The 24692-nt window shown below is 38.1% G+C and overlaps 2 protein-coding genes across 2 annotated transcripts in view; one reads left to right on the forward strand and one right to left on the reverse strand.

Moving 5' to 3' along the window:
• Nucleotides 1-24692, reverse strand: part of LOC106870969 (diacylglycerol kinase epsilon) — a 230670-nt gene that overhangs the window by 203286 nt on the left and 2692 nt on the right. The gene's annotated exons all lie outside the window — the stretch shown is intronic.
• On the forward strand, nucleotides 3886-6443 carry LOC149137141 (uncharacterized). The gene is made up of 2 exons (XM_089347107.1): nucleotides 3886-4242; nucleotides 5524-6443. The coding sequence occupies exons 1-2, from the start codon at nucleotides 4032-4034 to the stop codon at nucleotides 5703-5705; spliced, it is 393 nt and encodes a 130-aa protein (XP_089203233.1). The 5' UTR covers nucleotides 3886-4031; the 3' UTR covers nucleotides 5706-6443.

Below are 24692 nucleotides of genomic sequence, written 5' to 3' on the forward strand. Positions count from 1 at the left end.
TCCTGTGCCACATTTTACTATGTTTTATATTAGGTGTGCAACTATGAGAGACCATTAAAGTGTGCCTGTTGAACATTTTTCTGTACTTCAGTGTCTGTGAAAAATACTTGCCTGCTTCTAAGGAATGTCCTACTTTCACAAGTCTTAATATTAGGAGAAAATAGAGGTGTGAACTAAATGGCCCTACGGTAGTTTTTGTCTTTGTTGGGCAAGGCTGAAGCATATAACTAATACTGTCCTTGAAAATGCTAGCAGCCAGGGCTTCATTATATATATAAAAAAAATTATTTCCCTCACTCCCGGTCCATATACATATCCACAAATATAATCTTCATCCCACTTTCTACCCCTAAAATCTCTCTCTTTCTTACCTTTACTGCTTCACCTTCCCTACTTACAAATACACATGAGACAGCTTTTATTTTAATGACTGGATGGGTTAAATTCAGACTTCACATATTGTCTGTGATTTTCCAGGGTTTTTTCCTTTACAGTCTTTCACCAAAGATTCTGTGACTTGCTAGTCAAATGCCTTCAATACAAAAGAGCTGAAGCTAAACATTTTCAATCAGTCATGTCTGATGAGTATTTAATTGACCTTCCATTATAGGGACGATTAATTATTTATGAAACTCCACAGTACACTTTGAAAAGTAGTGGTGTTAGAAAGTCTGGTGCAGCCCCTGGCCATACCAGCTCCCATCAAGCCATCCAGCCTATGACAGCATGGAAAACAGATCTTTTATCTTTTGTCTTTTATTCTTTTACTTGTTTCAGGCATTTGATGGCAGCCTTGTGGGCACCCCCTTGAAGGGTTTTAGTTGAACAAATCAACCCCAGGGCTTATTTTTTTTAAGCCAAGTATTTATTCCATCAGTCTTTTTTGTCAAATCGCTAAGTTATGGGAACATAAACACACCAACACCAGTTTTCAAATAGTAGTGGAGGACAAACACAGACACAAAGACACATACACACATACAGTGATGCCATTTAATTTAAAAACACTAGTATACTAATGCTAAAATGGCATTTCTTATATATTCAAGTTGTAAATTGTGAATTAAGATGTATATCAAGATAAAGAAAATTTCATGAGCGTTAATATAGTATATAACTTTACAGTGTAACCTCAACATATTAATTTTAAGTTAAAAATAAATCTTTACCATAATTTAGAGTTTCCATTTAATTTAAGAACAATTTGTAAAATTTCGTTTTTTTACTTTAAAAAGTTTATTCTGAGATCAACAAAAAAGCAATAAGCTCACACAGTCAGTATTTGCTTGCGTATCCAAAATTACTTAATACTGCTTTGCATCTGCAAAACATAGAATTGTTCGGATTATTTATCAGTTCCTGAAATTTTTTCCCAATTTTGGCTGATAACGTTTTAAAAAAATCATCCTTATTCTGTGGTTTACTACTTTGCACAGCTCTACTCAACCTTTCCCAAAGATTTTTGATGGGATTTAGGTCAGGCGACTATGCCAGCTACTGCATCAACTGAACTCGCTTAGACCTAATGTAATCTCTGACTAGGTGCAAGATGTGTTTCGGGTCATCATGCTGGAAAGTCCAAGATTGGACCAAATGCTTTCAGGTGTATGGAAGCATAGTCTTATCCAATATTTCTAGATAGGACTCACTATCCATAATGCCCTTGATTCAGATTACAGGACCGATACCTTTTCCAGACATGCACCCCCACACCATCACACTTCCAACACCATGCTTAATTATAGATTAGATGCATTCTGGATGATATTCTTCACCTATACGCCTTCTTACATACTGCTATCACTGATGAATAAGTTGAACGTTGATTTGTCTGACCACAACACATTCAACCAATCTGCCAGACTCCAATTCAAAAGCTCTTTTGTGAACTGCATTCAGGCATGTCAATTTTTTAAAGAAATGTATGGCTTTTTGCTAGAGACTCTTCCTAGAAGTCCAAATTCTTTGAGACGTTTTTTTATGGTGGGCACTCCAATGGTAAGTCCATATTTTTGCCTACTTTCTTTTAAAATGTCAACAATGGTCATTTTTCGTTTTTTTTTTAGGGACAGTCAATGAATGTATCTATCCATTCTTGCCATTGTTTTTCTTGGTTACCCCGGCAAAGTCAACCTCGACAGAATTTTAACTCAGAACATAAAGACAGGTGAAATACCACTAAGCATTTTGCTCAGTGTGCTAATGATTCTGCCAGCACACTACCTTAATAATAATAATTTATACATTTACTTTTAATTCCAACCACCCGACGATGACATCACATTTTGTATATGACTGTGTATCTGTCTGTGAATGCATGTGTATCAGTGTGCATATGTCTCAGTATGTGTGTCTTTCTGCGTTAGGTATGTTATTAAACACATTATATGTATGTGAGGGCTGGTCAGTGTCAATACGAAATTTTATTTTCATTTCGCTTAAAACAATATAACATTTCATAGAGATAATCTTTCTATTTATGGAGATGTACTTGAATAGCAAGTGACTTGATATAAGATTGTGTGCTCGGAACATATATATATATATATATGTATAAATATATAAAAGGATAAAGAGAACAATGGTAAAGTTAGAAATATATATATATATATAAAACTTTCGATGGATGCCAGTGCCCCTGGACTGGCTCTTGTGCAGGTGGCACATAAAAGACACCATTTCGAGCGTGGCCGTTTTCGTGCAGGTGACACGTAAAAGCACCCACTACACTCTCTGAGTGGTTGGCGTTAGGAAGGGCATCCAGCTGTAGAAACTCTGCCAAATTAGATTGGAGCCTGGTGTAGCCATCCGGTTGCACCAGTCTTCAGTCAAATCGTCCAACCCATGCTAGCATGGAAAGCAGACGTTAAACGATGATGATGATGATGATGATATGTGTGTGTGTGTGTCATAATGTAATTTTTGAGGATTAAAACAATGCAACATTGGCACTAGTTCCGTATTATGTATCAAAACTCAAAGAATAACAGTGAAAGAATAACATCTATATTGTAATGTGATATAGTTTCACTTTTATACTTTTACCTTTAATTCTAACCACCACCATGATGACACATTTCATATATGACTGTGTACCTGTCTGTGAATGCATGTGTGTGAGTGTATGAGTGTGTATATGTTTCACAGTGTGTGTGTCTTTCTGCGTTAGGTATGTTATTAAACACACTATATGTATGTGAGAGCTGGTCAGTGTCAATACGAAATTTCATTTTCATTTCGATTAAAACAATATAACATTTCATAGAGACAATCTTTCTATTGTCAACAGGACATTTTATACCACAATGACATCACATTTTGTATATGACTGTGTATCTATCTGTGAGTGTATGTGTGTAGGTGTATGAGTGTGTATATGTCTCATAGTGTGTGTCTTTCCGCATCGGGTACGTTATTAAACATACACATACATATGTAATGACTGACATGCATGAATGTATGTCTCTGTGTGGCTATCTTAGTACACATATGTGAGTGTATGTCAGGAACATTTCATACCACAAAGACATCACATTTTGTATATGAGTATGTATATGTCTATGAGTGCGCTTGTTTCTGCGTCACAAATGTTACTAAACACACACACACACACACACCTTCACATACATATACATATGTGACAACTGACATGCCTGAATGCATGTATGTGAGTTCTAGAAAAAAACAATGAGGTGGTAAGGTCCAAGGTATATATAAAAATACACATTTACTGTTCCATTACCAGTTAATAATTATCGCAGCAGTTGCAAGGTAATTACAATTACATATTTACCCTTACATTAAGAAATTTATCCTATATATATATATAATTCTTTGTCTCTCTCTGTAATGATTATTGTGCTATTTGTTGTTAAATTAGCAGTTCCATGCAAGTGCTTCTATTTTGTTAATTTACACTACATACAAAAATACAGAGATACTATATTCATACCATGCAGTAAGCCATTATGCCTTATTTTTTCAAGTAATTCATCACTACATATTCTCATGTGACCGCATAGGCTCACTTTATGTTTCTTATTCTACAGTCACACCAGCAATCCGATGTCAACCCTTCACCTTCTGCAACATTTCAGCAGTTCACTTCCCCGTTGCCGTCTCCCATAGCAGCCCATTTTGAGAATGTACCCATTTACGTACAATATCTCCATTATACCTCCATTCATTTGATTGTCAACCATACGATGGGTTGTGTTAGACACAGCACTGACCACCTCAAAAGTGAGTATATCCACTGACAGCTTTTTGGTGAGTTCAAAAATTACATATCCCACCACTCTCAAATTTTCCATGATAGGCTAGGACATGGAGTCCTCAAAATGGATGTATTACATGTCACTTAGTCGAATTAGACCATCGTTTACTCCACAATTTTGTCATCAATACTGCACTTTCCCATATCACCTGTATTATAGAACATAACTATAATATATATATACAAACTACACCATTTTAATCCAGAGCAATGCCGGGTATCTCTGCTAGTAAAAATAATAATAATAATGGTTTCAAATTTTGTCACAAGGGCAGCCATTTTGGGGGAAGGGTTAATCGTTTACATCAACCCCAGTGTTTCACTGGTACTTGGTTTATTGATTCCAAAAGGATGAAAGGCAAAGTTGATCTCAGCAGAATTTGAACTCAGAATATACAGACAGGCAAAATACCACAAAGCATTTAACCCAGCATGCTAAAAGTTCTGCCAGCTTGCCACCTTAATAATAATAATAATAATAATAATAATAAATGTCCTGATACAATACCAGGCACTAGCTCTCATAGCTTCTGGTCTTAACTGATTGGAAGTGTTGTTATGTACATGTTTTGTCTTGGCATAAAAGATGGGCTACAGCAAATATTCTGCTCAATACCACAGATTTGCTTGTCAGTTGTGTGACCTCAAGCAGTTTGAGCATGTCTCTTGGTGGCTGATGTTATGTACATCCCTGATCATGAGCAAACGTAGTGGGGGAGCATCAGCCATGAGTTGAGAGGAATTCTTTGGAGTTTGAATAATTCACTTGTGGAAGCATGGGTGTTTTGTTCGACATCCTTAAACAACCATTATTCAGGATCCTTTTGAACAGGATGGGCTCCTCAGCTTCAAGAAAATTCTAACTGGCCTCACCTGCAAGGTCATGTGCTGTTTATCTTGATACGAGATCACCATGTTGCGCACATTGGGTTTCATATATTTGTACCCTAGAGTCACTTTTATGGCGTGTGCTACTCTCTCATTCAATAATAATAATAATAATAATAGTAGTAGTAGTAGTAGTAGTAGTAGTAGTAGTAGTAGGTAATCTTCAAGTTTAGGGGGGTAAAAAAAGTAAATAAAAATATTCAAGGGAAATAACTGAACGACCTACCATTATTATCCGTTTTCTTTTAGCTGTTTATAAATAAATCACACACGTGCTTTTTTTTTTTTTTTTTTTCTAAAACAGCATGCGACGGAATTTTTATAAAAGTTAAAAATGTTTTTTTCTTTTTACAAAACAGAAACGAAATGGTTTGCAGAAGTACCCGATGGAACAGAGTCAAAAACAACAGGCAGAAAAGAAACAATTGTGCATGGAGAGAACTTTGTCGATGGAAATGATAATGAAATTCAACAGATAAATTTCCAGGACTGCATGCTGATCTCAATGAGATCATGTTCATTAAAAATAGATATTTATTAATGAAATTTTCTAGTTATGCTCCAGATGTTTGAATATATTGCACTGTAGAAAATTTCATTAAAATATGTCTATTTTCAATGAACACGACCTCGCCGAGTGAGAGTCATCATGCAGTTCTAGAAATTCACCTACTCAACATTATACACTTCAGAAATGGCAGCCAAAAAATAAACAAATGTTTTCTTCTTTTGGGATTGAATTCCGCCATAGAAATTCATATAGATAAGATGAGATTGAGGATTTCGTTTTCAGCAACAATAAGATGTTGTGCAGCCGGTCTTCCACGAGGCATTTTCGATTTCTCATAAGAAACTATGATATTCAATTACGTGTGTGATTTATATATAAACAGCTAACGTCAATCAAATCACGTGTGTGATTTATTTATAAACAGAGTAGTACGGAGAATATTGGTAAGACGTTCAGTTACTTCCCTTGAATATTTTTATTTATTTTTTTTACCCCCCTAAACTTGAAGATTACCGTAATAATAATAATAGGGACGTTTAACATGTGAGAGTGATAAAACACTGCTCTGAAATTTATCCAAAAACATCGGAAATAAAGACATTGCTTGGAGCCAAAAATAGCTGACAAAGGGTTGGACTATATCCGAATAAGTAATACTCATTGAAATTTATTTCTATTTTCCAAATGAAATGATGTATTTTAACTGGATATCATCTCCACTGCTCGCACAGCACATGTAAACACGCTTGATACATTACGATCCATCAACACCAGACCATCTCCAGCCCCAAACACCATGTACAAAAAAATTACAATTGCAAACTACCTCGTCGACGAGTGACAGGGACCTTCTCTTTGTGGCTGGAGACTTCAACGGTCATGTCGGACGTCGTGCTGGGGGCTTCCATGGCATACATGGAGGCTATGGCTTCGGTTCCCGCAATGAGGAGGGAACCAGACTGCTGGAGTTCTGTGATGCAACCAATCTTATGGTCTGCAATACCAACTTCAGGAAACCTGCCAGTCACCTAGTCACCTACCGCTCCGGCAGACACTCTAGCCAAATCGACTACATCCTCGCCAGAAATAGGGAAAGAGGGCGGCTTATAAATGCCAAAACCTACCCTGGCGAAGAATGTACCCCACAACATAGATTAGTAGTTAGCGACTTTGGGATCAAGGCAAAATGGGTGCCCAGAATTAGACAGGCTTGGAGAAGAAGGGTGTGGAAGCTTAAAGACCCTGCAAACGGACAGAGACTTAGAGACAAGTTACTTGAAGCATTTAACGAAATAGAAGGGGATATAGCATCATACAACGTGGAAGACAATTGGAGATTTCTGCGGGACAACCTGTTGAAAGCCACCGACCAGATTTGTGGGTGGTGTAAGGTCCCCTCCCAACCCAGAGTAACGTGGTGGTGGAACAAGGAGGTAGACAGGGCTATTAGACAAAAGAAACAAGCTTGGAAGGACTGGAAGAACGGTGGTAGCAGGGAATTGTACCAATGTGCCAGAAGGGAGGCTAGGCGACAGGTTTATTTAGCCAGAGGGGAAGCAGATAAGGAAAGATTTGCCAATGTTCTGCGCCGTGAGGACCAAAGACTCGAGGTATTTCGGGTTGCAAGACAGTGTAGGAGAGAGAATAGTGATGTTGTAGGAGAGAAATGTGTTCGCATGGATGATGGTACGCTTGCATTAAATGAGGATGCAAAGAAAGAGGTCTGGAGATGCCACTACGATAGATTGCTTAATAAAGAGAATGAATGGGAGAAAGAGAGCCTGCCTTATGTCGACCCAATAGAGGGACCAGCTATCCGAGTTGATAGTACCAGGGTAGATAAAGCAATTAAGAGTATGAAGACCGGGAAAGCCCCCGGCCCATCAGGAATCACTGCAGAGATGCTCAAAATATCTGGCAGTGTTGGCTATAGCCTAGTCACCCGTATTACGAACCAGGTGATACACGAAGGAGTCATACCCTATGACTGGTGTAGCAGCATCATAGTCAACTGCTACAAAGGTAAAGGGGACGCTTTAGATACAAATAATTACAGAGGCATCAAGCTGTTAGATCAGGTTATGAAAGTTACAGAGAGGGTCATAGCCCAACTAATTAGGGAGCGAATCAATTTAGATGAGATGCAGTTTGGGTTCGTGCCAGGTAAAAGCACTACTGATGCCTTATTTCTAGTGAGACAGTTGCAAGAGAAATACCTAGCCAAGGATAAACCTCTGTACCTGGCTTTCGTTGACATGGAGAAAGCCTTTGACAGGGTCCCCCGATCCCTTATCTGGTGGTCAATGAGGAAACTTGGGATAGAAGAATGGCTAGTGAGAGCTGTGCGAGCCATGTACAGAGATGCGGCCAGTAAGGTGAGGGTTGGAAATGAGTACAGCAATGAATTCCGGGTAGAGGTAGGGGTCCACCAAGGTTCCGTCCTCAGCCCCCTATTATTTACCATAGTCCTCCAGGCAATCACAGAGGAGTTCAAGACAGGTTGCCCCTGGGAGCTCCTCTATGCTGATGACCTTGCCCTAATTGCGGAGTCACTATCAGAACTAGAGGAGAAGTTTCAGGTGTGGAAGCAAGGTCTAGAATTGAAGGGCCTTAGAGTCAACCTAGCTAAAACCAAAATCCTAATAAGTAGGAAGGTAGATAAAACACAAACCCCTTCAGGTAGATGGCCCTGCTCAGTATGTAGAAAAGGAGTAGGTAGTAACTCTATAAGATGTACCCGGTGCAAGCTATGGACACATAAGAGGTGCAGCAACATCAAAGGCAGGTTAACTAGCAAGTTAGTTTTTGTTTGTGGCAGATGTTCAGGTGCAATAAAGACTGCAAACAAACAGGAAACAACTTCTATCTCATTCCAGGGTGAAAAACTAGAGGTAGTCGATAGCTTCCGCTATCTGGGCGACCAAGTTAGTAGTGGGGGTGGGTGCGCTGAAAGTGTAGCTGCTAGAATAAGAATAGCCTGGGCAAAGTTTAGAGAGCTCTTACCCCTGCTGGCGACAAAGGGACTCTCACTCAGAGTAAAAGGCAGACTGTATGACGCATGCGTACGAACAACCATGCTACATGGCAGTGAAACATGGGCTGTAACTGCTGAGGACATACGTAAGCTCGCAAGGAATGAAGCCAGTATGCTCCGTTGGATGTGTAATGTCAATGTGAATACCCGTCAGAGTGTAAGTATCTTGAGAGAAAAGCTGAACATTAGAAGAATCAGTTGTGGCGTGCAAGAGAGACGATTGCGCTGGTATGGACATGTGGTGAGAATGGAGGAGGATAGCTGCGTGAAAAAGTGCCACACCCTAACAGTTGAGGGAACCCGTGGAAGAGGTAGGCCCAGGAAGACCTGGGCTGAGGTGGTGAGGCAAGACCTTCGTACATTGGGCCTCACCGAGGCGATGACTACGGACCGAGACCTTTGGAAATGGGCTGTGCGTGAGAAGACCCGGCAAGCCAAGTAAGATCGTTGCCAGTGCCCCTGGACTGGTTCTTGTGCGGGTGGCACATGAGATGCACCATTTTGAGCGTGGCCGTTGCCAGTACCGCCTGACTGGCTCCTGTAGGATTTTCGAGCGAGATCGTTGCCAGTGCCCCTGGACTAGCTTGTGCGGGTGGCACATAAAAGACACCATTTCGAGCGTGGCCGTTTTCGTGCGGGTGACACGTAAAAGCACCCACTACACTCTCTGAGTGGTTGGCGTTAGGAAGGGCATCCAGCTGTAGAAACTCTGCCAAATCAGACTGGAGCCTGGTGTTGCCATCCGGTTTCACCAGTCCTCAGTCAAATCGTCCAACCCATGCTAGCATGGAAAGCGGACGTTAAACGATGATGATGATGATGATGAAATTAAATAATACCGGTATTATTCAACCCAAGAATAACAATCAGGAAGTGCGTACTTTAAACTTGTTACACAAAAAGTACGAAAAACTACACGTGCAAAACAATTTGACAACAGAAATGAACGGAACGGTACCCTACGAAAATGATGACCATCAAAATAAAGGGCCGGACGTTGATCCTCATGTCCCGCAAATAAAACCAAAAAGACATAAATGGACACATGAGGAATATATTTCAATCCTACATGCTTATTTTACAGCAGTGCTCTACCCAAAGAACGAAAACGCAACAACACATACATATAAGATATGGAAGAAAAATAACCTAAATAAATTTCCTACATACCAATTAGACCACCCACTCCACCCACCCTCAACTAACCAAGAACTCAACCACAAACTATCCAGATTGAAACAGTCTATCTCCAACATCTTAAGGAAGGAATCGAAAATAACCCCAAACTTAGCCAAGGCACAACTTAAAATACTGACTAAACTAAAAAACAAAAACCTTGTATACTTACCATCAGATAAAGGGAAAGAAATCTGCGTGATTTCTCATGAAATATATAATAGACTGGCACAAGAACATTTATGCAATGACAGACTATATTCTGAAGTGACAGATATAACTGCGACCAGGATTGAGGACCGAATTAATACCGCATGGATGGACATCTGTAGACAGAGACAAATACATAGTAAATCCAAGAACAACTTCATCACAAAGAACAGTAGATTACCCAGATTTTATCACCTCATTAAAACACACAAGAATAGCAACACAATCCAGATTAGACCCATCGTCTCCAGTGTGGAAGGACCTCTATATAAAATATCCTGGTTACTTCCTCACATCCTGAAACCCATACTCTCCACCTTTCCGGGACACGTCAAGAACTCCGACGAAGTCATCAAAAGACTGCACCAATTACCCATAGACCAACTCAGGCAAAACAGATACGCCTTTAGTCTTGACATTGTCTCAATGTACACAATTGTACCATTACACTCAGTGGTCAACCTATTGACGGACTGCATAACGTCCAACATCCAATGCTTTGGACCACAGCTGATATACACCAACTTTTGTCCATCATCGTGGACAACACCTACTTCGCTTTCCAGGACCATATATACAAACAGACAATAGGTCTCCCCATGGGATCCAGTCTCTCGGGCCTACTAGTCATTACTTATATGAACGATCTGGAACGTTGAGCACTCCAACATCTGCTGCTCATGCGCCTTCTTCACCAGGTATGTAGATGACAACCTCATACTCACAACCTTCCGTGAAGAGGCTGAGAGAATATTCACGATGTTCAATAACATGGACATGAACATAAAGTTCACTATAGAACATCCCAACATCACTGGATCACTATCATTACTTGACTTCAAACTGAATATAATGGAAGAAGGAGAGATCCACACTGAGTTCTACAGGAAGGCAGCCAGTAGAGATATGTTTGTCCAATACAATTCAGCACTTCCACTCAGTGCCAAAATAGGATACGCCAGAAATGAACTTGCACGCATCCAAGGCAAGTGCAGCAGAATGGAGGACAAGGTAACCCACACTGCACGCTTCCTAGATATATTGAAAACCAATGGGTATCCTAGATCCATTGTAAATCAGCTTAAGTACCCAAGACAGCCAACACGTCGAACACATAAAAAACCCAGCAACGCATGCTTCCTTAAAATACCCCATTTTAGCGAGAGGATAACTACAGCCATAAGAAGAGAAGGGCTAGACATACAACTGGCCCCTCTCTGAGAGAACACCTCACAAAGAAACGAATAAGGGACAACAATCAATGCACATTAATAAATTGTCCCATCCATGACACAGATTTATGCCAACGGGTAAATGTTGTGTATAGAATACAATGTAACAAATGCAACAAGTTCTATGTGGGTAGCACAACAAGACCGTTACATGTCAACATCAAAGAACATCTGAACACGAGAGCCTCCTCTTTCAAAAAACATCTAGACAGATGCTGGAACACTGACAAAAGTATAACAGTCACAATTGAGGCCAATGAAAGAAATTTGGGTAATTTAAGAATTAAGGAAGCTTTACTCATACACAGACTAGGACCCCAAATTAACAACAGGCTGGAGGTTGGTAATCAATATATTATTTAGCTACATCTGGATGTGTGTAGGTTTATACTTAATAACATGCCCATGTATTGTTTATAACAAAAGAAAGAGGAAAAAAAAGAAGGGGAAAAAAGAAAGAGAAGCTGCACATATAACACATAACTTAGAAGCAGCACTACAGATGTACTAACATACAGGAGATTGAAACATAGCCGACCTCACACACTTCTCATGAGGAATTCCGGAAGGAGTTTCATGAGACCACTACTGAGACACTTCCGGTAAAAAAAAGAAAAGCCGTTAGTAAACAGTTTATAACAAAGACTCCATCTAAGAATATCTGAAGAAGGAATTGTATTCCGAAATATCATCGGACTATAGATAACTAAATTACAACAGGTATATAGTCCATTTTTTGTACCATTCAAAACTTTTTATTCTTTACAAACAATACTCAATGCTTCAAATGAACTACAATACTTTCCTAACCTAAATAAAGACTTGGATACAGCAATGAACCCTAATAAACTAGCTAACATATGAAGATATATTCTCAAAACAAAAAAGAATATCAGAAATAGAAATAGAACAATTAAAAGGAAAAGTACATCAGGAAAATGTAGATAGTAGCCACACAACAATGCCAAATAATATAAACACTGAGATAGTAAAACACAAAGACAAATGTAACATTTCCAACAAAAACGAAGTAAACAAAAAACAACAAACCCAGATGGTAGGGATGTATAATAATGTACAAAAAGCACCAATCCAGAACACCACAGACAAACATATGAATGAAAAGGAAGGCGAAACAAATCTAAAACCTGGAAACAGTGAAGGGGAACCTAATGATTATGATACTATTGTAGCCTACTTCTCTCTCTCTGTTATATATACATGGATGCAAACGTAGTGGATAACAGCTAGCCTTCGGCCGCATCTTTGGACCCTGTTGTGTCCACCACTCTGAGTGGTTGGTATTGACGCATTTTGTCTCCTGTTCTGTTGCGCACCAAGGTGCACCCCAACCAATTGCAGCCTTCAGATAAGGTCACATGAGACAGCCTTTTCTGAAACCCAGTTGAGCTGACAGTATGGTATAAATAGCTAGTTTTTCACCGTCCCGTTTACCAGTGTACTTCAGACCTTCTGAAGTCTAGCCGCTGACCACAGAGCACTCAACTAGTTCCAGTGACGACAGCAACTTCATGGAGAACACCAACACTTCGTTCAGCATTCAGGACACTTCATCTACATCACCACCATCGTCTTCTTGACTACACCAACTTCTCTACGTACACACCACCAACAGCACTCGCACAGGTTCTCTCAACACTGTTTGTGAATTACTTCACCATGGTTAACAGCAAGTACAACCTGCGAGACATCCTGTACTAAGTAACCACCGCAGCATTGAAGCCTCAACTTCTCATGACATGTGCTTTCTCCTTCGGCTCTGCCTTGCCACCACAACTTCTTGTTACAGCACCTCAACTACTGTGTACCTTGAATACGAACTGGTATTTTCCATCCTTGTGCCTGGACTTTCTTCTAACGTCCTTATAGACTCTTTCCTATGCTCTGTATTTCTCGCACACACATCCACACATGTTTGTATACACATATACTTTGTTTGCATGATGGCCTGTCTATTATTGTGTTTATATGTCACACTCACACACACAAACACACGTTGACATATCAATAAAACCTTCTCTTAAACCTTCTACCAGTTGTGTCTCTCTTTTCCTTCTTGGCACTTATACTCATTTAACCTCTTTTCATGTTTTTTATTTGTAGCGACTGTGCGATGTGCTAAAGGAGCCATTCCTCATCACCATCTCCTGGTCGCATGGTCGTTACACTATAAAAATGAGAATAATCAAAGAACTGAAATCCACAGATCTCAGAATGGACCACCGATTATACCTCCCAAAAATCAAAAAAGAATAAAACAACATCAATGATAAATAGCATAAACCTGGCCGTCATGGAACTAATAGCCACAGAAACAAATGGCAATATCACTGAGCCAAATAACATAATATATGCAGCAGCCACAAAAGGAACTGGATACTCCCTCAAACTCATCCAAACAGGAGTCCCACCACCCAAACAAAGCCTGTGGATAAATAATATCCAAAAAAAAAATTTAAAAAAAGAGAAAAGATCTGTTGATTCTTAACGAAATTAGTAGACAATCAACACTACTAAGTAACAAGAAGAAAACAAAAATACTGTGCGAATACAACATTACAGAAAAAGATTTACCTGAGGTAAAAGAAAAGCTAAAGTAAGATATCCTTGCCAAAGCACAAAGTATTCGCCGGTATGAAAAACGCCAACGTTTCTTTGAACAAAGCAAACAGTTCAACACCAACCTCAAAAGATTCTACCAAGAACTTGGCAAAAATAAAATAGACATCAATGCAGCACCAACAGCAGAAGTGGAAGAATTTTGGAAGGAACAACCTCAGAAAAGGACTATTAAAACAACGAACTTAGCACCTGAGCAACTCTGAACCCCTATAACAACTGAAGAGGTCACCCAGGCACTGAAAAGACCAAGCAACTGGAAGGCACCTGGGCACGACAAGATCCCCAACTTCTAGTTAAAATATCTGACAGGAATACACAAAAAGCTGGCTGAGAAATTTAATGACATACTAGCAGAGCCAAGCCAGAGACCATGCCTGAATGGCTCACAAAATGGAAAACTACCCTAATTCCCAAAACCACTGAAATGGCAAAACCACAAAACTACAGACCTATAACCTGTCTCTCTACAATCTACAAAGCCTTTACTGTAATAATATTGCAGAGATTGAGCAAGTACCTGGAAGAAAACCTGTTTCCAGAAGAGCAGAAGGGATGCTGCAAGAGCTCATATGGCTGTAAAGATCAACTAATGATCAATAAAGCCATAACTGAAGACAGCCACAGAAAGAAGAAAGGCCTTAGTATGGCTTGGATCGACTACCGAAAGGATAGTGTTCCCCACACATGGATCCTTGAAACACTAGCCATAAACAAGGTGGCACCAATAATTATAAAATACATAAGACACTCTATGAATAAATGGCAGACAGTGCTACAGCTCCAAACAAAAAAGGGACTCGTGAAAACCAAAGCTATCCCCATTAGAAGAGGAATATTCCAGGGAGACACGCTCTCTCCACTCCTTTTCTGCTTGGCACTGACACCTTTATCTTACATGCTAAATAGACAGGAAAACAAGAAAAATAATGACCTAAAATCTGACATAAAATGGTTATATATACAATGTATAGAACGTGGTAGAGGTCTTATACAGCTGGAAAACTATTATAAAATAACCACCATAGGACTGCAAAAATACCTACTTCAGAAGCAAGGAAAACTAATACAAATAGCTACAAAACATGCGCAAAACAAAAAACTGTTTTCAGTATTTAAAGAAGCTGACAAATACAAACAAGAAATCATACTACCTAATAAATATGAAGAAGAAGAAACAACAAAAGCTATAAAACAAATGAAATCCAAACTAAAACTAGAACAGCAACGGACCATGATAAAACGATGGCAAGAAAAGCCCCTTCATGGCAAATACTGGGCTAAACTAAATGGAAAAGAAATAGACAGAGAAAAATCCCAGCAATGGTTGAGAAGCTCAGGACTCAAAGCAGAGACTGATGGATTTTTAATTGCAGCACAAGACCAAAGCCTCCCCACCAGAAATTACCAAAAACATATAATGAAAAAAAACATAACAAGTAACTGCAGAATATGTGGAGATGGACAAGAAACAATAAATCATATTATCTCTGGCTGCCCAGTCCTGGCTAAGGAATATATTCACAGACACAACAGAGCTGGGACCTACATACACTGGAAGCTGTGCCAACACTATGGAATAACAACAGAAAAAAGATGGTATAGGCACACGCCAGAGAAGGTCACAGAAAACGAGAAAGCAATCATACTCTGGGATATGCCAATACACACAGATAGAGAAATTAAGGCCAATAGGCCAGATATAGTTGTCAGAGATCATGAAGGAAAAAAATGCTTTCTAATTGATGTATCAATACCAGCAGATGACAATGTTTCTCTAAAAGAAATGGAGAACATTTCAAAATACAAAGACCTGGAAATAGAGGTAACTCAAATGTGGAATCTAAAAACAGAAACGATTCCTATCATAGTAGGCGCATTAGGTATGATAAAAAAGTATTCAGAGAAATACATAACAAAAACACCAGGACTTACAAGTATATATACCATACAGAAAATTGCACTACTGGGCACTGCACACATCCTATGCAAAGCACTTTTAATACAGTAACAATAAGAGCATCACAGCAAACCACAGCACATACCCAAGGCACACAGAGCTGTGCTTGGTAGTGAAGTGAAAGCATGCTATAAAAATAAAACTACTGAATAATAATAATAATAATAATAATAATAATAATAATAATAATAATAATAATAATAACAAAAGAGAAATGAAAGACAAGATCATCACTGCATATTTGAAGTGCCTCAAACTTCTCTAGAAATCTAACCAACTCAATTGCATTACCTGAAAAACATTGACAATCCATGGTGCCCTCTATCCTAAAGCGAACAAACACATGAAGATGTGTAAAGGTGGACATGGGCTGATTAGCATGTGGGAGTGCATCAACAATGAAAGAAGAACATGACAGAATATTTGGTAAACAGCAAACAAGACCTGCTACAGTATACTGCTAATGAAGAAAGGTTTACCAAAAATGGATTTCAGAATGCTAATGTATTCTGATCACGGATAGCCAACGAGAGAAAAAGAAACTCTACTCCGCATGGAATTACATGGTCAGTTCCACCGTGAAACAAACAACTTAAAAGACCAGGAAGCATCATGGAGGTGGCTCAGCAAGGGTGACCTAAAAAGAATACTGGAAGCCTAATCATCACTGCTTGGATCAGGCACTGAATACCAACTCAGTGAAATGGGATATATACCACACAAGTGTAATGAACCTCTGCAGAATGTGTGGGAAGAGGGTCGAAAGCATGACTCACTCACATTGTTAGTGCTTGTGAAAGTCTTGTGCAGAAAGAGTACAAGTGCAGACATGACGAGGTAGCCTTCAGTGGCTACTATGCCAGAAGTATGGGTATGAGGTAATGGGTACTTGATACCAACATACACCTGAAAAGGTAATAGATGAAAAGGGGAAAGCAAAAGTCTTCAGTAACTTTGACTTCCAGACAGACGAGGTGTTAGAACACTGAAAGCCGGATAGAGTAACCTTTAGGAGGGACAAACAAATGTGCCTAATAATCAACATGACAGTGCCAGAAGATCAACATATTATAATGAAAGAAAGAGAAAAGATTGATAAATATGGAGACATGAGAATTGGGATTGCCAAGATATGGCAGGTATGAAAGTCGAACATAAAGGTTGTCCCTGATGTCGTTAGCGCATTGGGTTCAATACCATCCAAGCTGAAGAAACATTTGGAAAGTTTAGAAATACCCTACAATCGAGGTGTATTGCAAAAATCAGAATTACTTAGAACTGCACACATATTGCATAAAGTATTGTCAGTCTGAGGTCCTTGTTGTGACAGTACAAACCCTCTGGTAGACATAATATCTTCAATCAGCAACATCTTGATATTGGATACTGTGCAACATCTTAAATAATAATAATAATAATAATGATAACACAGTTCTATATTTAAGAGATGAGGAATTATGTACAAATATTACATTTGACGGATATTTGTCCTCATCTTGTTTGTTATTAACACAATGTTTTGGCTGATATACCCTCCAGCCTTCATCAGGTGTCTTGGGGAAATTTCAAACCTGGGTTCTAATTCCTTGGGTATTTTTTGATGTTACTATTATTATTATTATTATCATTATTATTATTATTATTATTATTATTATTATTATTAAATAATAATAAAAACATCGAAAAATACCTTAGGAATGAGAACCCAGGTTCGAAATTTCCTTAAGACACCTGATGAAGGCTGGAGGGTATATCAGCCGAAACGTTGTGTTAACAATAAACAAGATGAGGACAAATATCCGTCAAATGAAAATAATGTAAATAATAATAATGGTTTCAAATTTTGCCATAAGGTCAGCCATTTTGGGGGAGGGGATGAGTCAATTTCATTGACTCCGAGTGTTTCACTGGTGCTTAATTTATCAACCTCATAAGGATGAAGGGCAAAGTTGACTTTGGTGGAATTTGAACACAGATCATAGTGACAGATGAAATACCGTTAAGCATTTCTCATGTTAACGATTCAGCCACCTCACCTTATTATAATAATAATAATAATAATAATAATAATAATAATAATAATAATAATAATAATAATAATAATAATAATAATAATAATAATAATAATAAGAAGAAGAAGAAGAAGAAGAAGAAGAAGAAGAAGAAGAATGATGATAATAATAAAAATAGGACAAAGAGAAAGAAGAAAAGGAAAGAAAATAGATGAATTAAAAGTGGAAAAAGACTGAGACAGAAAGCAGAGGGTAATACCATATAATGCTATCAGCTTTCTTTCTCAAACTCTTTCCCCTTTACTTCATCTATTTATTTTCCTTTTTTTCTTATTTCTATTCTTCCTCCTCTTATGATTATTATTATTATTATTAAGGCGGTGAGCCGGCAGAATCCTTAACGCGCTGGATGAAATATTTATCAGTATTTCACCCATTGCTACGTACTGAAATCAAATTCCACTGAGGTCAACTTTACCTGTCATCTTTTGGAGTCGATAAAATAAATACCAGTTGAACACTGTAGTCGATGTAATTAACTTACCTCCTCCCCTAAAATTGCTGCCCTTATGGCAACATTTGGAACCATTATTATTATTATTACTATTATTATTGAGTGAGAGAGCAGCACATGCCATCAAAGTGACGTTGGGGTAAAATATATGAAGTCCAGTATACCTATCATGACTACCCATCTGATAAGAGTACACCAGGAACATGCATCACAATCATATGTACACAACATGGTGGGTGAGTAGGCAGAATCACCAGCACGCTGGCAGAAACGTTAGCACGCCAGGCGAAATACTTAGTGGTATTTCGTCTGCCGCTACGTCCTGAGTTCAAATTCTGCCAAGGTCGACTTTGCCTCTCATCCTTTCGGGGTCAATTAAATAAGTACCAGTTATGCACTGGAGTTGATATAATTGACTTAATCCGTTTGTCTGTCCTTGTTTGTCCCCTCTGTGTGTAGCTCCTTGTGGGCACTAAAGAAATAAGAATTATCAGCACGCTAGGCACCATGCTTAGCAGTATTTTGTCTGTCTTCATGTTCTGATTTCAAATTCCACCAAGATCAACTTTGCCTTTCAAAATTTCAGGCCTTGTGCCTATAGTAGGAAGGATTATTATTATCATTATTATTATTATTGAGTGAGAGAGCAATGTATGCCATCAAGGTGACACTGGGGTAAAATATACGAAGCCCAATATACTCATCATGACTACCTGTTTGATAAGGGTACAGCAGGCACATGCATCACAACCATATGTGCGTGACATGGTGATCTCATATCAAGATAAACAGCGCATGACCTCGCAGGTGGGGGCCCAGTTAGAATTTTCTTCAGGTCGGGTAGCCCATCCCACTCAAAAGGACCCTGAATGAGGTTTGTTTAAGGATGTTCAGCAAAACCAATGTTTCCAAAAGTGATTTATTCAAACCCCAAAAGAATTCCTCTCAACACATGGCTATGATGCTCCTCCACTTCTTCTGCTTGTGATCAGAGATGCACATATCATCAGCCACCAAGGGACATGCTCAACTGGTTAAGGTCAAACAACTGACAAGCAAATCTGTGGTATGAGCAGAATATTTCCATCTTTTTATACCAAGACAAAACAATGTACATGATAACACTTCCAATCAATTAAGATTAGAAGCCATGAGAGCCACTGCCTGGTACTGCATCCGGGCATTATTATTATTATTATTATTCAGTAGTTTTATTTTTATAACGTGCTTTCACTTCACTACCGAGCGCAGCTCTGTGCGCCTTGGGTATGTGCTGTGGTTTGCTGTGGTGCTCTTATGTTTACTGTATTGAAAGTGTTTTGCGTAGAATGTGTGCAGTACCCAGTAGTGCAATTTTCTGTATGTTATATATATTTGTAAGTCCTGGTATTTTTGTTATGTATTTGTCTGAATATTTTTTTATTATACCTAAGGCACCTACTATGATAGGAATTGTTTCTGTTTTTAGATTCCACATTCGAGTTATCTCTATTTCCAGGTCTTTGTATTTTGAAAGTTTTTCCATTTCTTTTAGAGAAACGTTGTCCTCTGCTGGTATTGATACATCAATTAGAAAGCATTTTTTTTCATGATCTTTGACAACTATATCTGGTCTATTTGCCTTAATTTCTCTATCTGTGTGTATTGGCATATCCCAGAGTATGGTTGCTTTCTCGTTTTCTGTGACCTTTTCTGGTGTGTGTTTATACCATCTTTTTTCTGTTGTTATTCCATAATGTTGGCATAGCTTCCAGTGTATATAGGTCCCAGCTCTGTCGTGTCTGTGAATATATTCCTTCTTAGCCAGGACTGGGCAGCCAGAGATAATATGATTTATTGTTTCTTGTCGATCTCCACATATTCTACAGTTACTTGTTACATTTCTTTTCATTATGTGTTTTTGGTAATTTCTGGTGGGGAGGCTTTGGTCTTGTGCAGCAATTAAAAATCCTTCAGTCTCTGCTTTGAGTCCTGAGCTTCTCAGCCATTGCTGGGATTTTTCTCTGTCTATTTCTTTCGCATTTAGTTTAGCCCAGTATTTACCATGTAGGGGCTTTTCTTGCCATCGTTTTATCATGGTCCGTTGCTGTTCTAGTTTTAGTTTGGATTTCATTTGTTTTATAGCTTTTGTTGTTTCTTCTTCTTCTTCTTCGTATTTGTTAGGTAGATTGATTTCTTGTTTGTATTTGTCAGCTTATTATTATTATTATTATTATTATTATTATTATTATTATTATTATTATTATTATTATTATTATTATTAAGGTGGTGAGCTGGCACAATCATTAGCAAACTGGGCAAAATGCTTAGTGACATTTCATCTATTCTTACATTCTGAATTCAAATTCTGCAGAGGTCGAGTTTTCCTTTCATCCTTTTGAGGTCAATGAAATACAGGGGTTGGATAAAATAATGGAAACACCTAACATCATAATTTTGAAATATCTATAAAACTGTCAAAAGCTGGTTTATTTTTATGTTTTACTAAAATTGCTGTTTCTTTTCAGATATCATCAGAAAAAGGCAACTAAAATTCATTAAAATGACAGATCTATCAGACTTTCAAAGAGGTCAAATTGTTGGTGCTCGTATGGCAGGCGCTAGCATAACAAAAACAGCTGAAATGTTTGGTGTATCAAGAAGTACTGTCTCAAAAGTAATGACAGCCTTTGAGAAAGAGGGAAAAACCTCCTCATTGAAACAAAACTCTGGAAGAAAACCAAAACTTTCAGATAGAAACCGTTGGACTCTTACGCAAATTGTTAGAAAGGATCACAAAAGTACAGCTCCTAAAATTACTGCAGAGCTTAATGACCACCTTGAGAATCCAGTTTCCACAAAAACTGTTTGCTGGGAGCTGCACAAAGCTGGATATCACAGGAGGGCTGCAATCAGAAAACCACCACTTTCAAAAACAAACATTGCAAAGCATTTAGAGTGGAGTAAAAACCTACAAAACTGGTCCCTAGAGCAGTGGAAGAATGTTATTTTCTTGAGCAAGTCATCCTTTACCTCATTTCCAACCACCAACCACGTATACGTGACAGAATTAAAAGTCAAAACTATTTAAGCATTTTATCTGATCAAGTTCATTCTATGGTTGCAGAACTGTTTCCGGAGGGAAATGCACTTTCAGGATCATAATGCACCAACTCACCCAGCTAAAGTTGTTATCCAGATCTCAATATTATTGAATATTTATGGTGAATTTTAGAAAAACAAGGAAGGAGTCGATATCCTCCACCATCATCACTACAAGAACTGGAGACTGTTTTAGCTGAAGAATGGACAAAAATTCCTTTGGAAACAATTCAAACTTTGTACAAGTCCATACCATGTAGAATTCAAACTGTAATTACTGCCAAAGGCAGTCCTACCCCATATTAAAATAAATTTGTTTGAAATTTTAAGGTGTTTCCATTATTTTGTTCATCCCCTGTAAGTACCAGTTGAGCACTGGGGTCAATGTAATTGACTATCACCCTTTCCCAAAGCTTCAGGCGTTGAGCCTATTATAGAAAAGATTATTGCTATTATTAATTCCACTGGGGTCGCCTTTTCTTTTCATCCTTTTGGGGTTGATAAAATAAGTATCAGTTGAATACTGGGGTTGATTTAATCAACTTGGCCCCTCCCTAAAAAGTCCAGGCTTTGTGCCTATAGTAGAAGGGATTATTATTATTATTATTATTATTATTATTTTAAGGTGCAAGGATGCCATTTATATATTCAAGATCAAATACCGGAACCCTTAATGACTCCTGACTACTTTCAAACCACACCATATCACTGGCTTCACTTCCTCCTCTCATTTCACCACTACTTTCTTCCCTTCCCCTCTTCTTTCCTCTCAACCTATCCTCTATATACCGCCACGATTCCCCACCTTCAATAGTGTCTACTCAAATTCTTTCTACCTCAACCCCGTCCCCCATTCTCTGCTTACATCATTCTGATACATTTATTTATTATCAAAATTATTTTGTTTTCATTCTTTGTACTCAGTCATGTTCATTGGTACATTTATTTATTAATTTATTTATTCATTCATTCAGTCATTCAGTTGACTCTTTTGCTAAAGCGAGACAGAGTAATATAGTGTAGATAAGTACAGAGAGTGGTAGATCTACATTTGAGATGTATTCTTCAGCTAAGCACCAAGTGACCAAAGAGAATGAATGTAATTGCTGTTGGATTTTTATAAGTCAAGCAAAAACAAAAGATTTCTCCTCTCTAGTCAGATCTGACCTATGAATGCCTCAAAAATGTCTAAGAGGTCACTTTACTCTCAGAAATTTCCTTGTGCAACAGGAGAAAGCAATAAGCCGAGGACTTATGGCAAAATATGGATTTGATTTCAAATCTTTGCTTTAGATATTTGGTAGTTGCTAACTACAGCAGCATCCCCCCACCCACTTTACATGTGATAATAGTGATGATGGGACAGTGGCAGAGGAAAAGCTGCCAAAGTCATCCAGATTCTCATCTCGTACCCTGTTGATGAAAGAACTTTGAAAGTTTTAGTGGGTCAGTCCTCCTAGCAATAAAAAAAGTACTCAGGATGATGGATCTGCAGGTCATAAGTAACTGGAACACTAAAAGGTAAAACAAAATTTTCTGCAGTTCAAATCTCTGCACAGGTATTTGTGAGTTTGTGTAGATCCATGCTAATTCCCTTTAATTCCCCTTAGATATACTACATTAAAAAGAGTTTTTATATCACTCGAATGACCTAACAGGTTTCAGGGATTCACTTTTCCAGTAACTGCAATAATCAGGAGGAATTAAGATTTTCTTTTTAATTTTGGTTGGTCAAGGAACGTGTGTGTGATCTTTCAAGGTAAATATATCATACACAAGACAAAGATACTAGTAATCCCCAACATTCACAGCCCACATAGAAGATGGGGTAAAGAAAGTAAAATCACTAATGGACATCAAGACAAGTGTAGAGATCTTATACTATATCTATTTGCCACATGTTCAATCATCCTAGAACATTACATGGTCGATCGACCTGCTAGAAATAATAACCAAATCTCTCTCAAACTATAACCTACCATCTCAAATAAACAAATGACTACTAAAAAAATCGGGATGATCACAGCTGCAATGCTTTTCTACATAGGTCTGTTTGATCAGACTGATCTAAATAACAACTGCATTAGCAGATCTTTTCTGTTTGGCTGCACTTTTTCAATTTTTGTTCCAATTGATTTCATATAAGATGTGTTGATGTAGTTTTTGTCTGGTAATCATTGACAGGAAATTCCTTTTTCGCTATAAACCAATAAACAAAGAGTTAATAGCTTTTAAAATTTGCAAATTTTGGGTAATTTTAGCCAATCCAAAGCCACAGACATGTAGCTGCCTGTTTCCATGGTAACAAGCTAAGCTGTTACAGAGCTGCTTACCCACGTGATCATGAGATGTGCTAAAAATAATAGCTAAATAGGCCTTAAATCAAGCACCAAAGTTTTGAGGGCTGAGGGTATAATCATATGAACTCCCATATATAGAATACAAACTTGCAAAAATTTTCTGAAAATTCTAAAATATAAAACAGTTATGAAGGGTATACAGAGTGCTTAAAGCAGAATTCTGACAATATTTCATTTGTTTACAGTTGACACTAAATGACAGCTTCCAAATCCCATTTTCTAACTGAGTCAATACTGGTCAACAAAATAATTTTTTTTTTTTCTGGCATAAAGTCTTAGAATTGTTTTAGACTAATTTTGGGGTGCTGATTCCAAAACTGACCTCAGATTTGTTCTAGTATGTCACATTTTTGTGCCATCGATATATACCTTTATTTACCAGGAACATACCAAAAGTTAACTTTACACCACTAGTTGCGGGAATTTTGGCGAGATTGCCATGCTAATTTTGAATATGTTTAAGCTGAGGTTTGCTTTAAAACCCTTTCTCTTCTTCTTAGGTGGGAACTAAGCCACTGTGTTATGGATACAACATCAAAAAGAAGGAAGTGCTATAATGACCCCAATATCTTCTGTTACATATGTGGAAACTTCACTCCACAAGCACAAAAGCACAACATTAATAACCTGTGTTGAAACTTTGCAATCAGGGTCTCAAGGAAGGGATGTGAAGCTCAAGTTTGGTGTGCCAATGGTTTGGAGAGAACCAACAAACCATGTGGATAACTGCTACTTCTGCCTTGTTAAAGTAAAAGGGTTCAATACGAAAATCAAATGACACTTGCAATACCCAGATAT

The sequence above is a fragment of the Octopus bimaculoides genome, chromosome 2, assembly GCF_046866305.1.
Source record: "Octopus bimaculoides isolate indiv1 chromosome 2, ASM4686630v1, whole genome shotgun sequence".
Classification (NCBI taxonomy): domain Eukaryota; kingdom Metazoa; phylum Mollusca; class Cephalopoda; order Octopoda; family Octopodidae; genus Octopus; species Octopus bimaculoides.

Excerpts from the sequence above, each read along its gene's own strand:
- LOC149137141 (XM_089347107.1), top strand. The coding sequence starts at position 4,032 with ATGTTTCTTATTCTACAGTCACACCAGCAATCCGATGTCAACCCTTCA. Across the intron at positions 4,243-5,523 it reads CAGCACTGACCACCTCAAAA|AAACGAAATGGTTTGCAGAA; the intron begins GTGAGTATATCC and ends TTTACAAAACAG.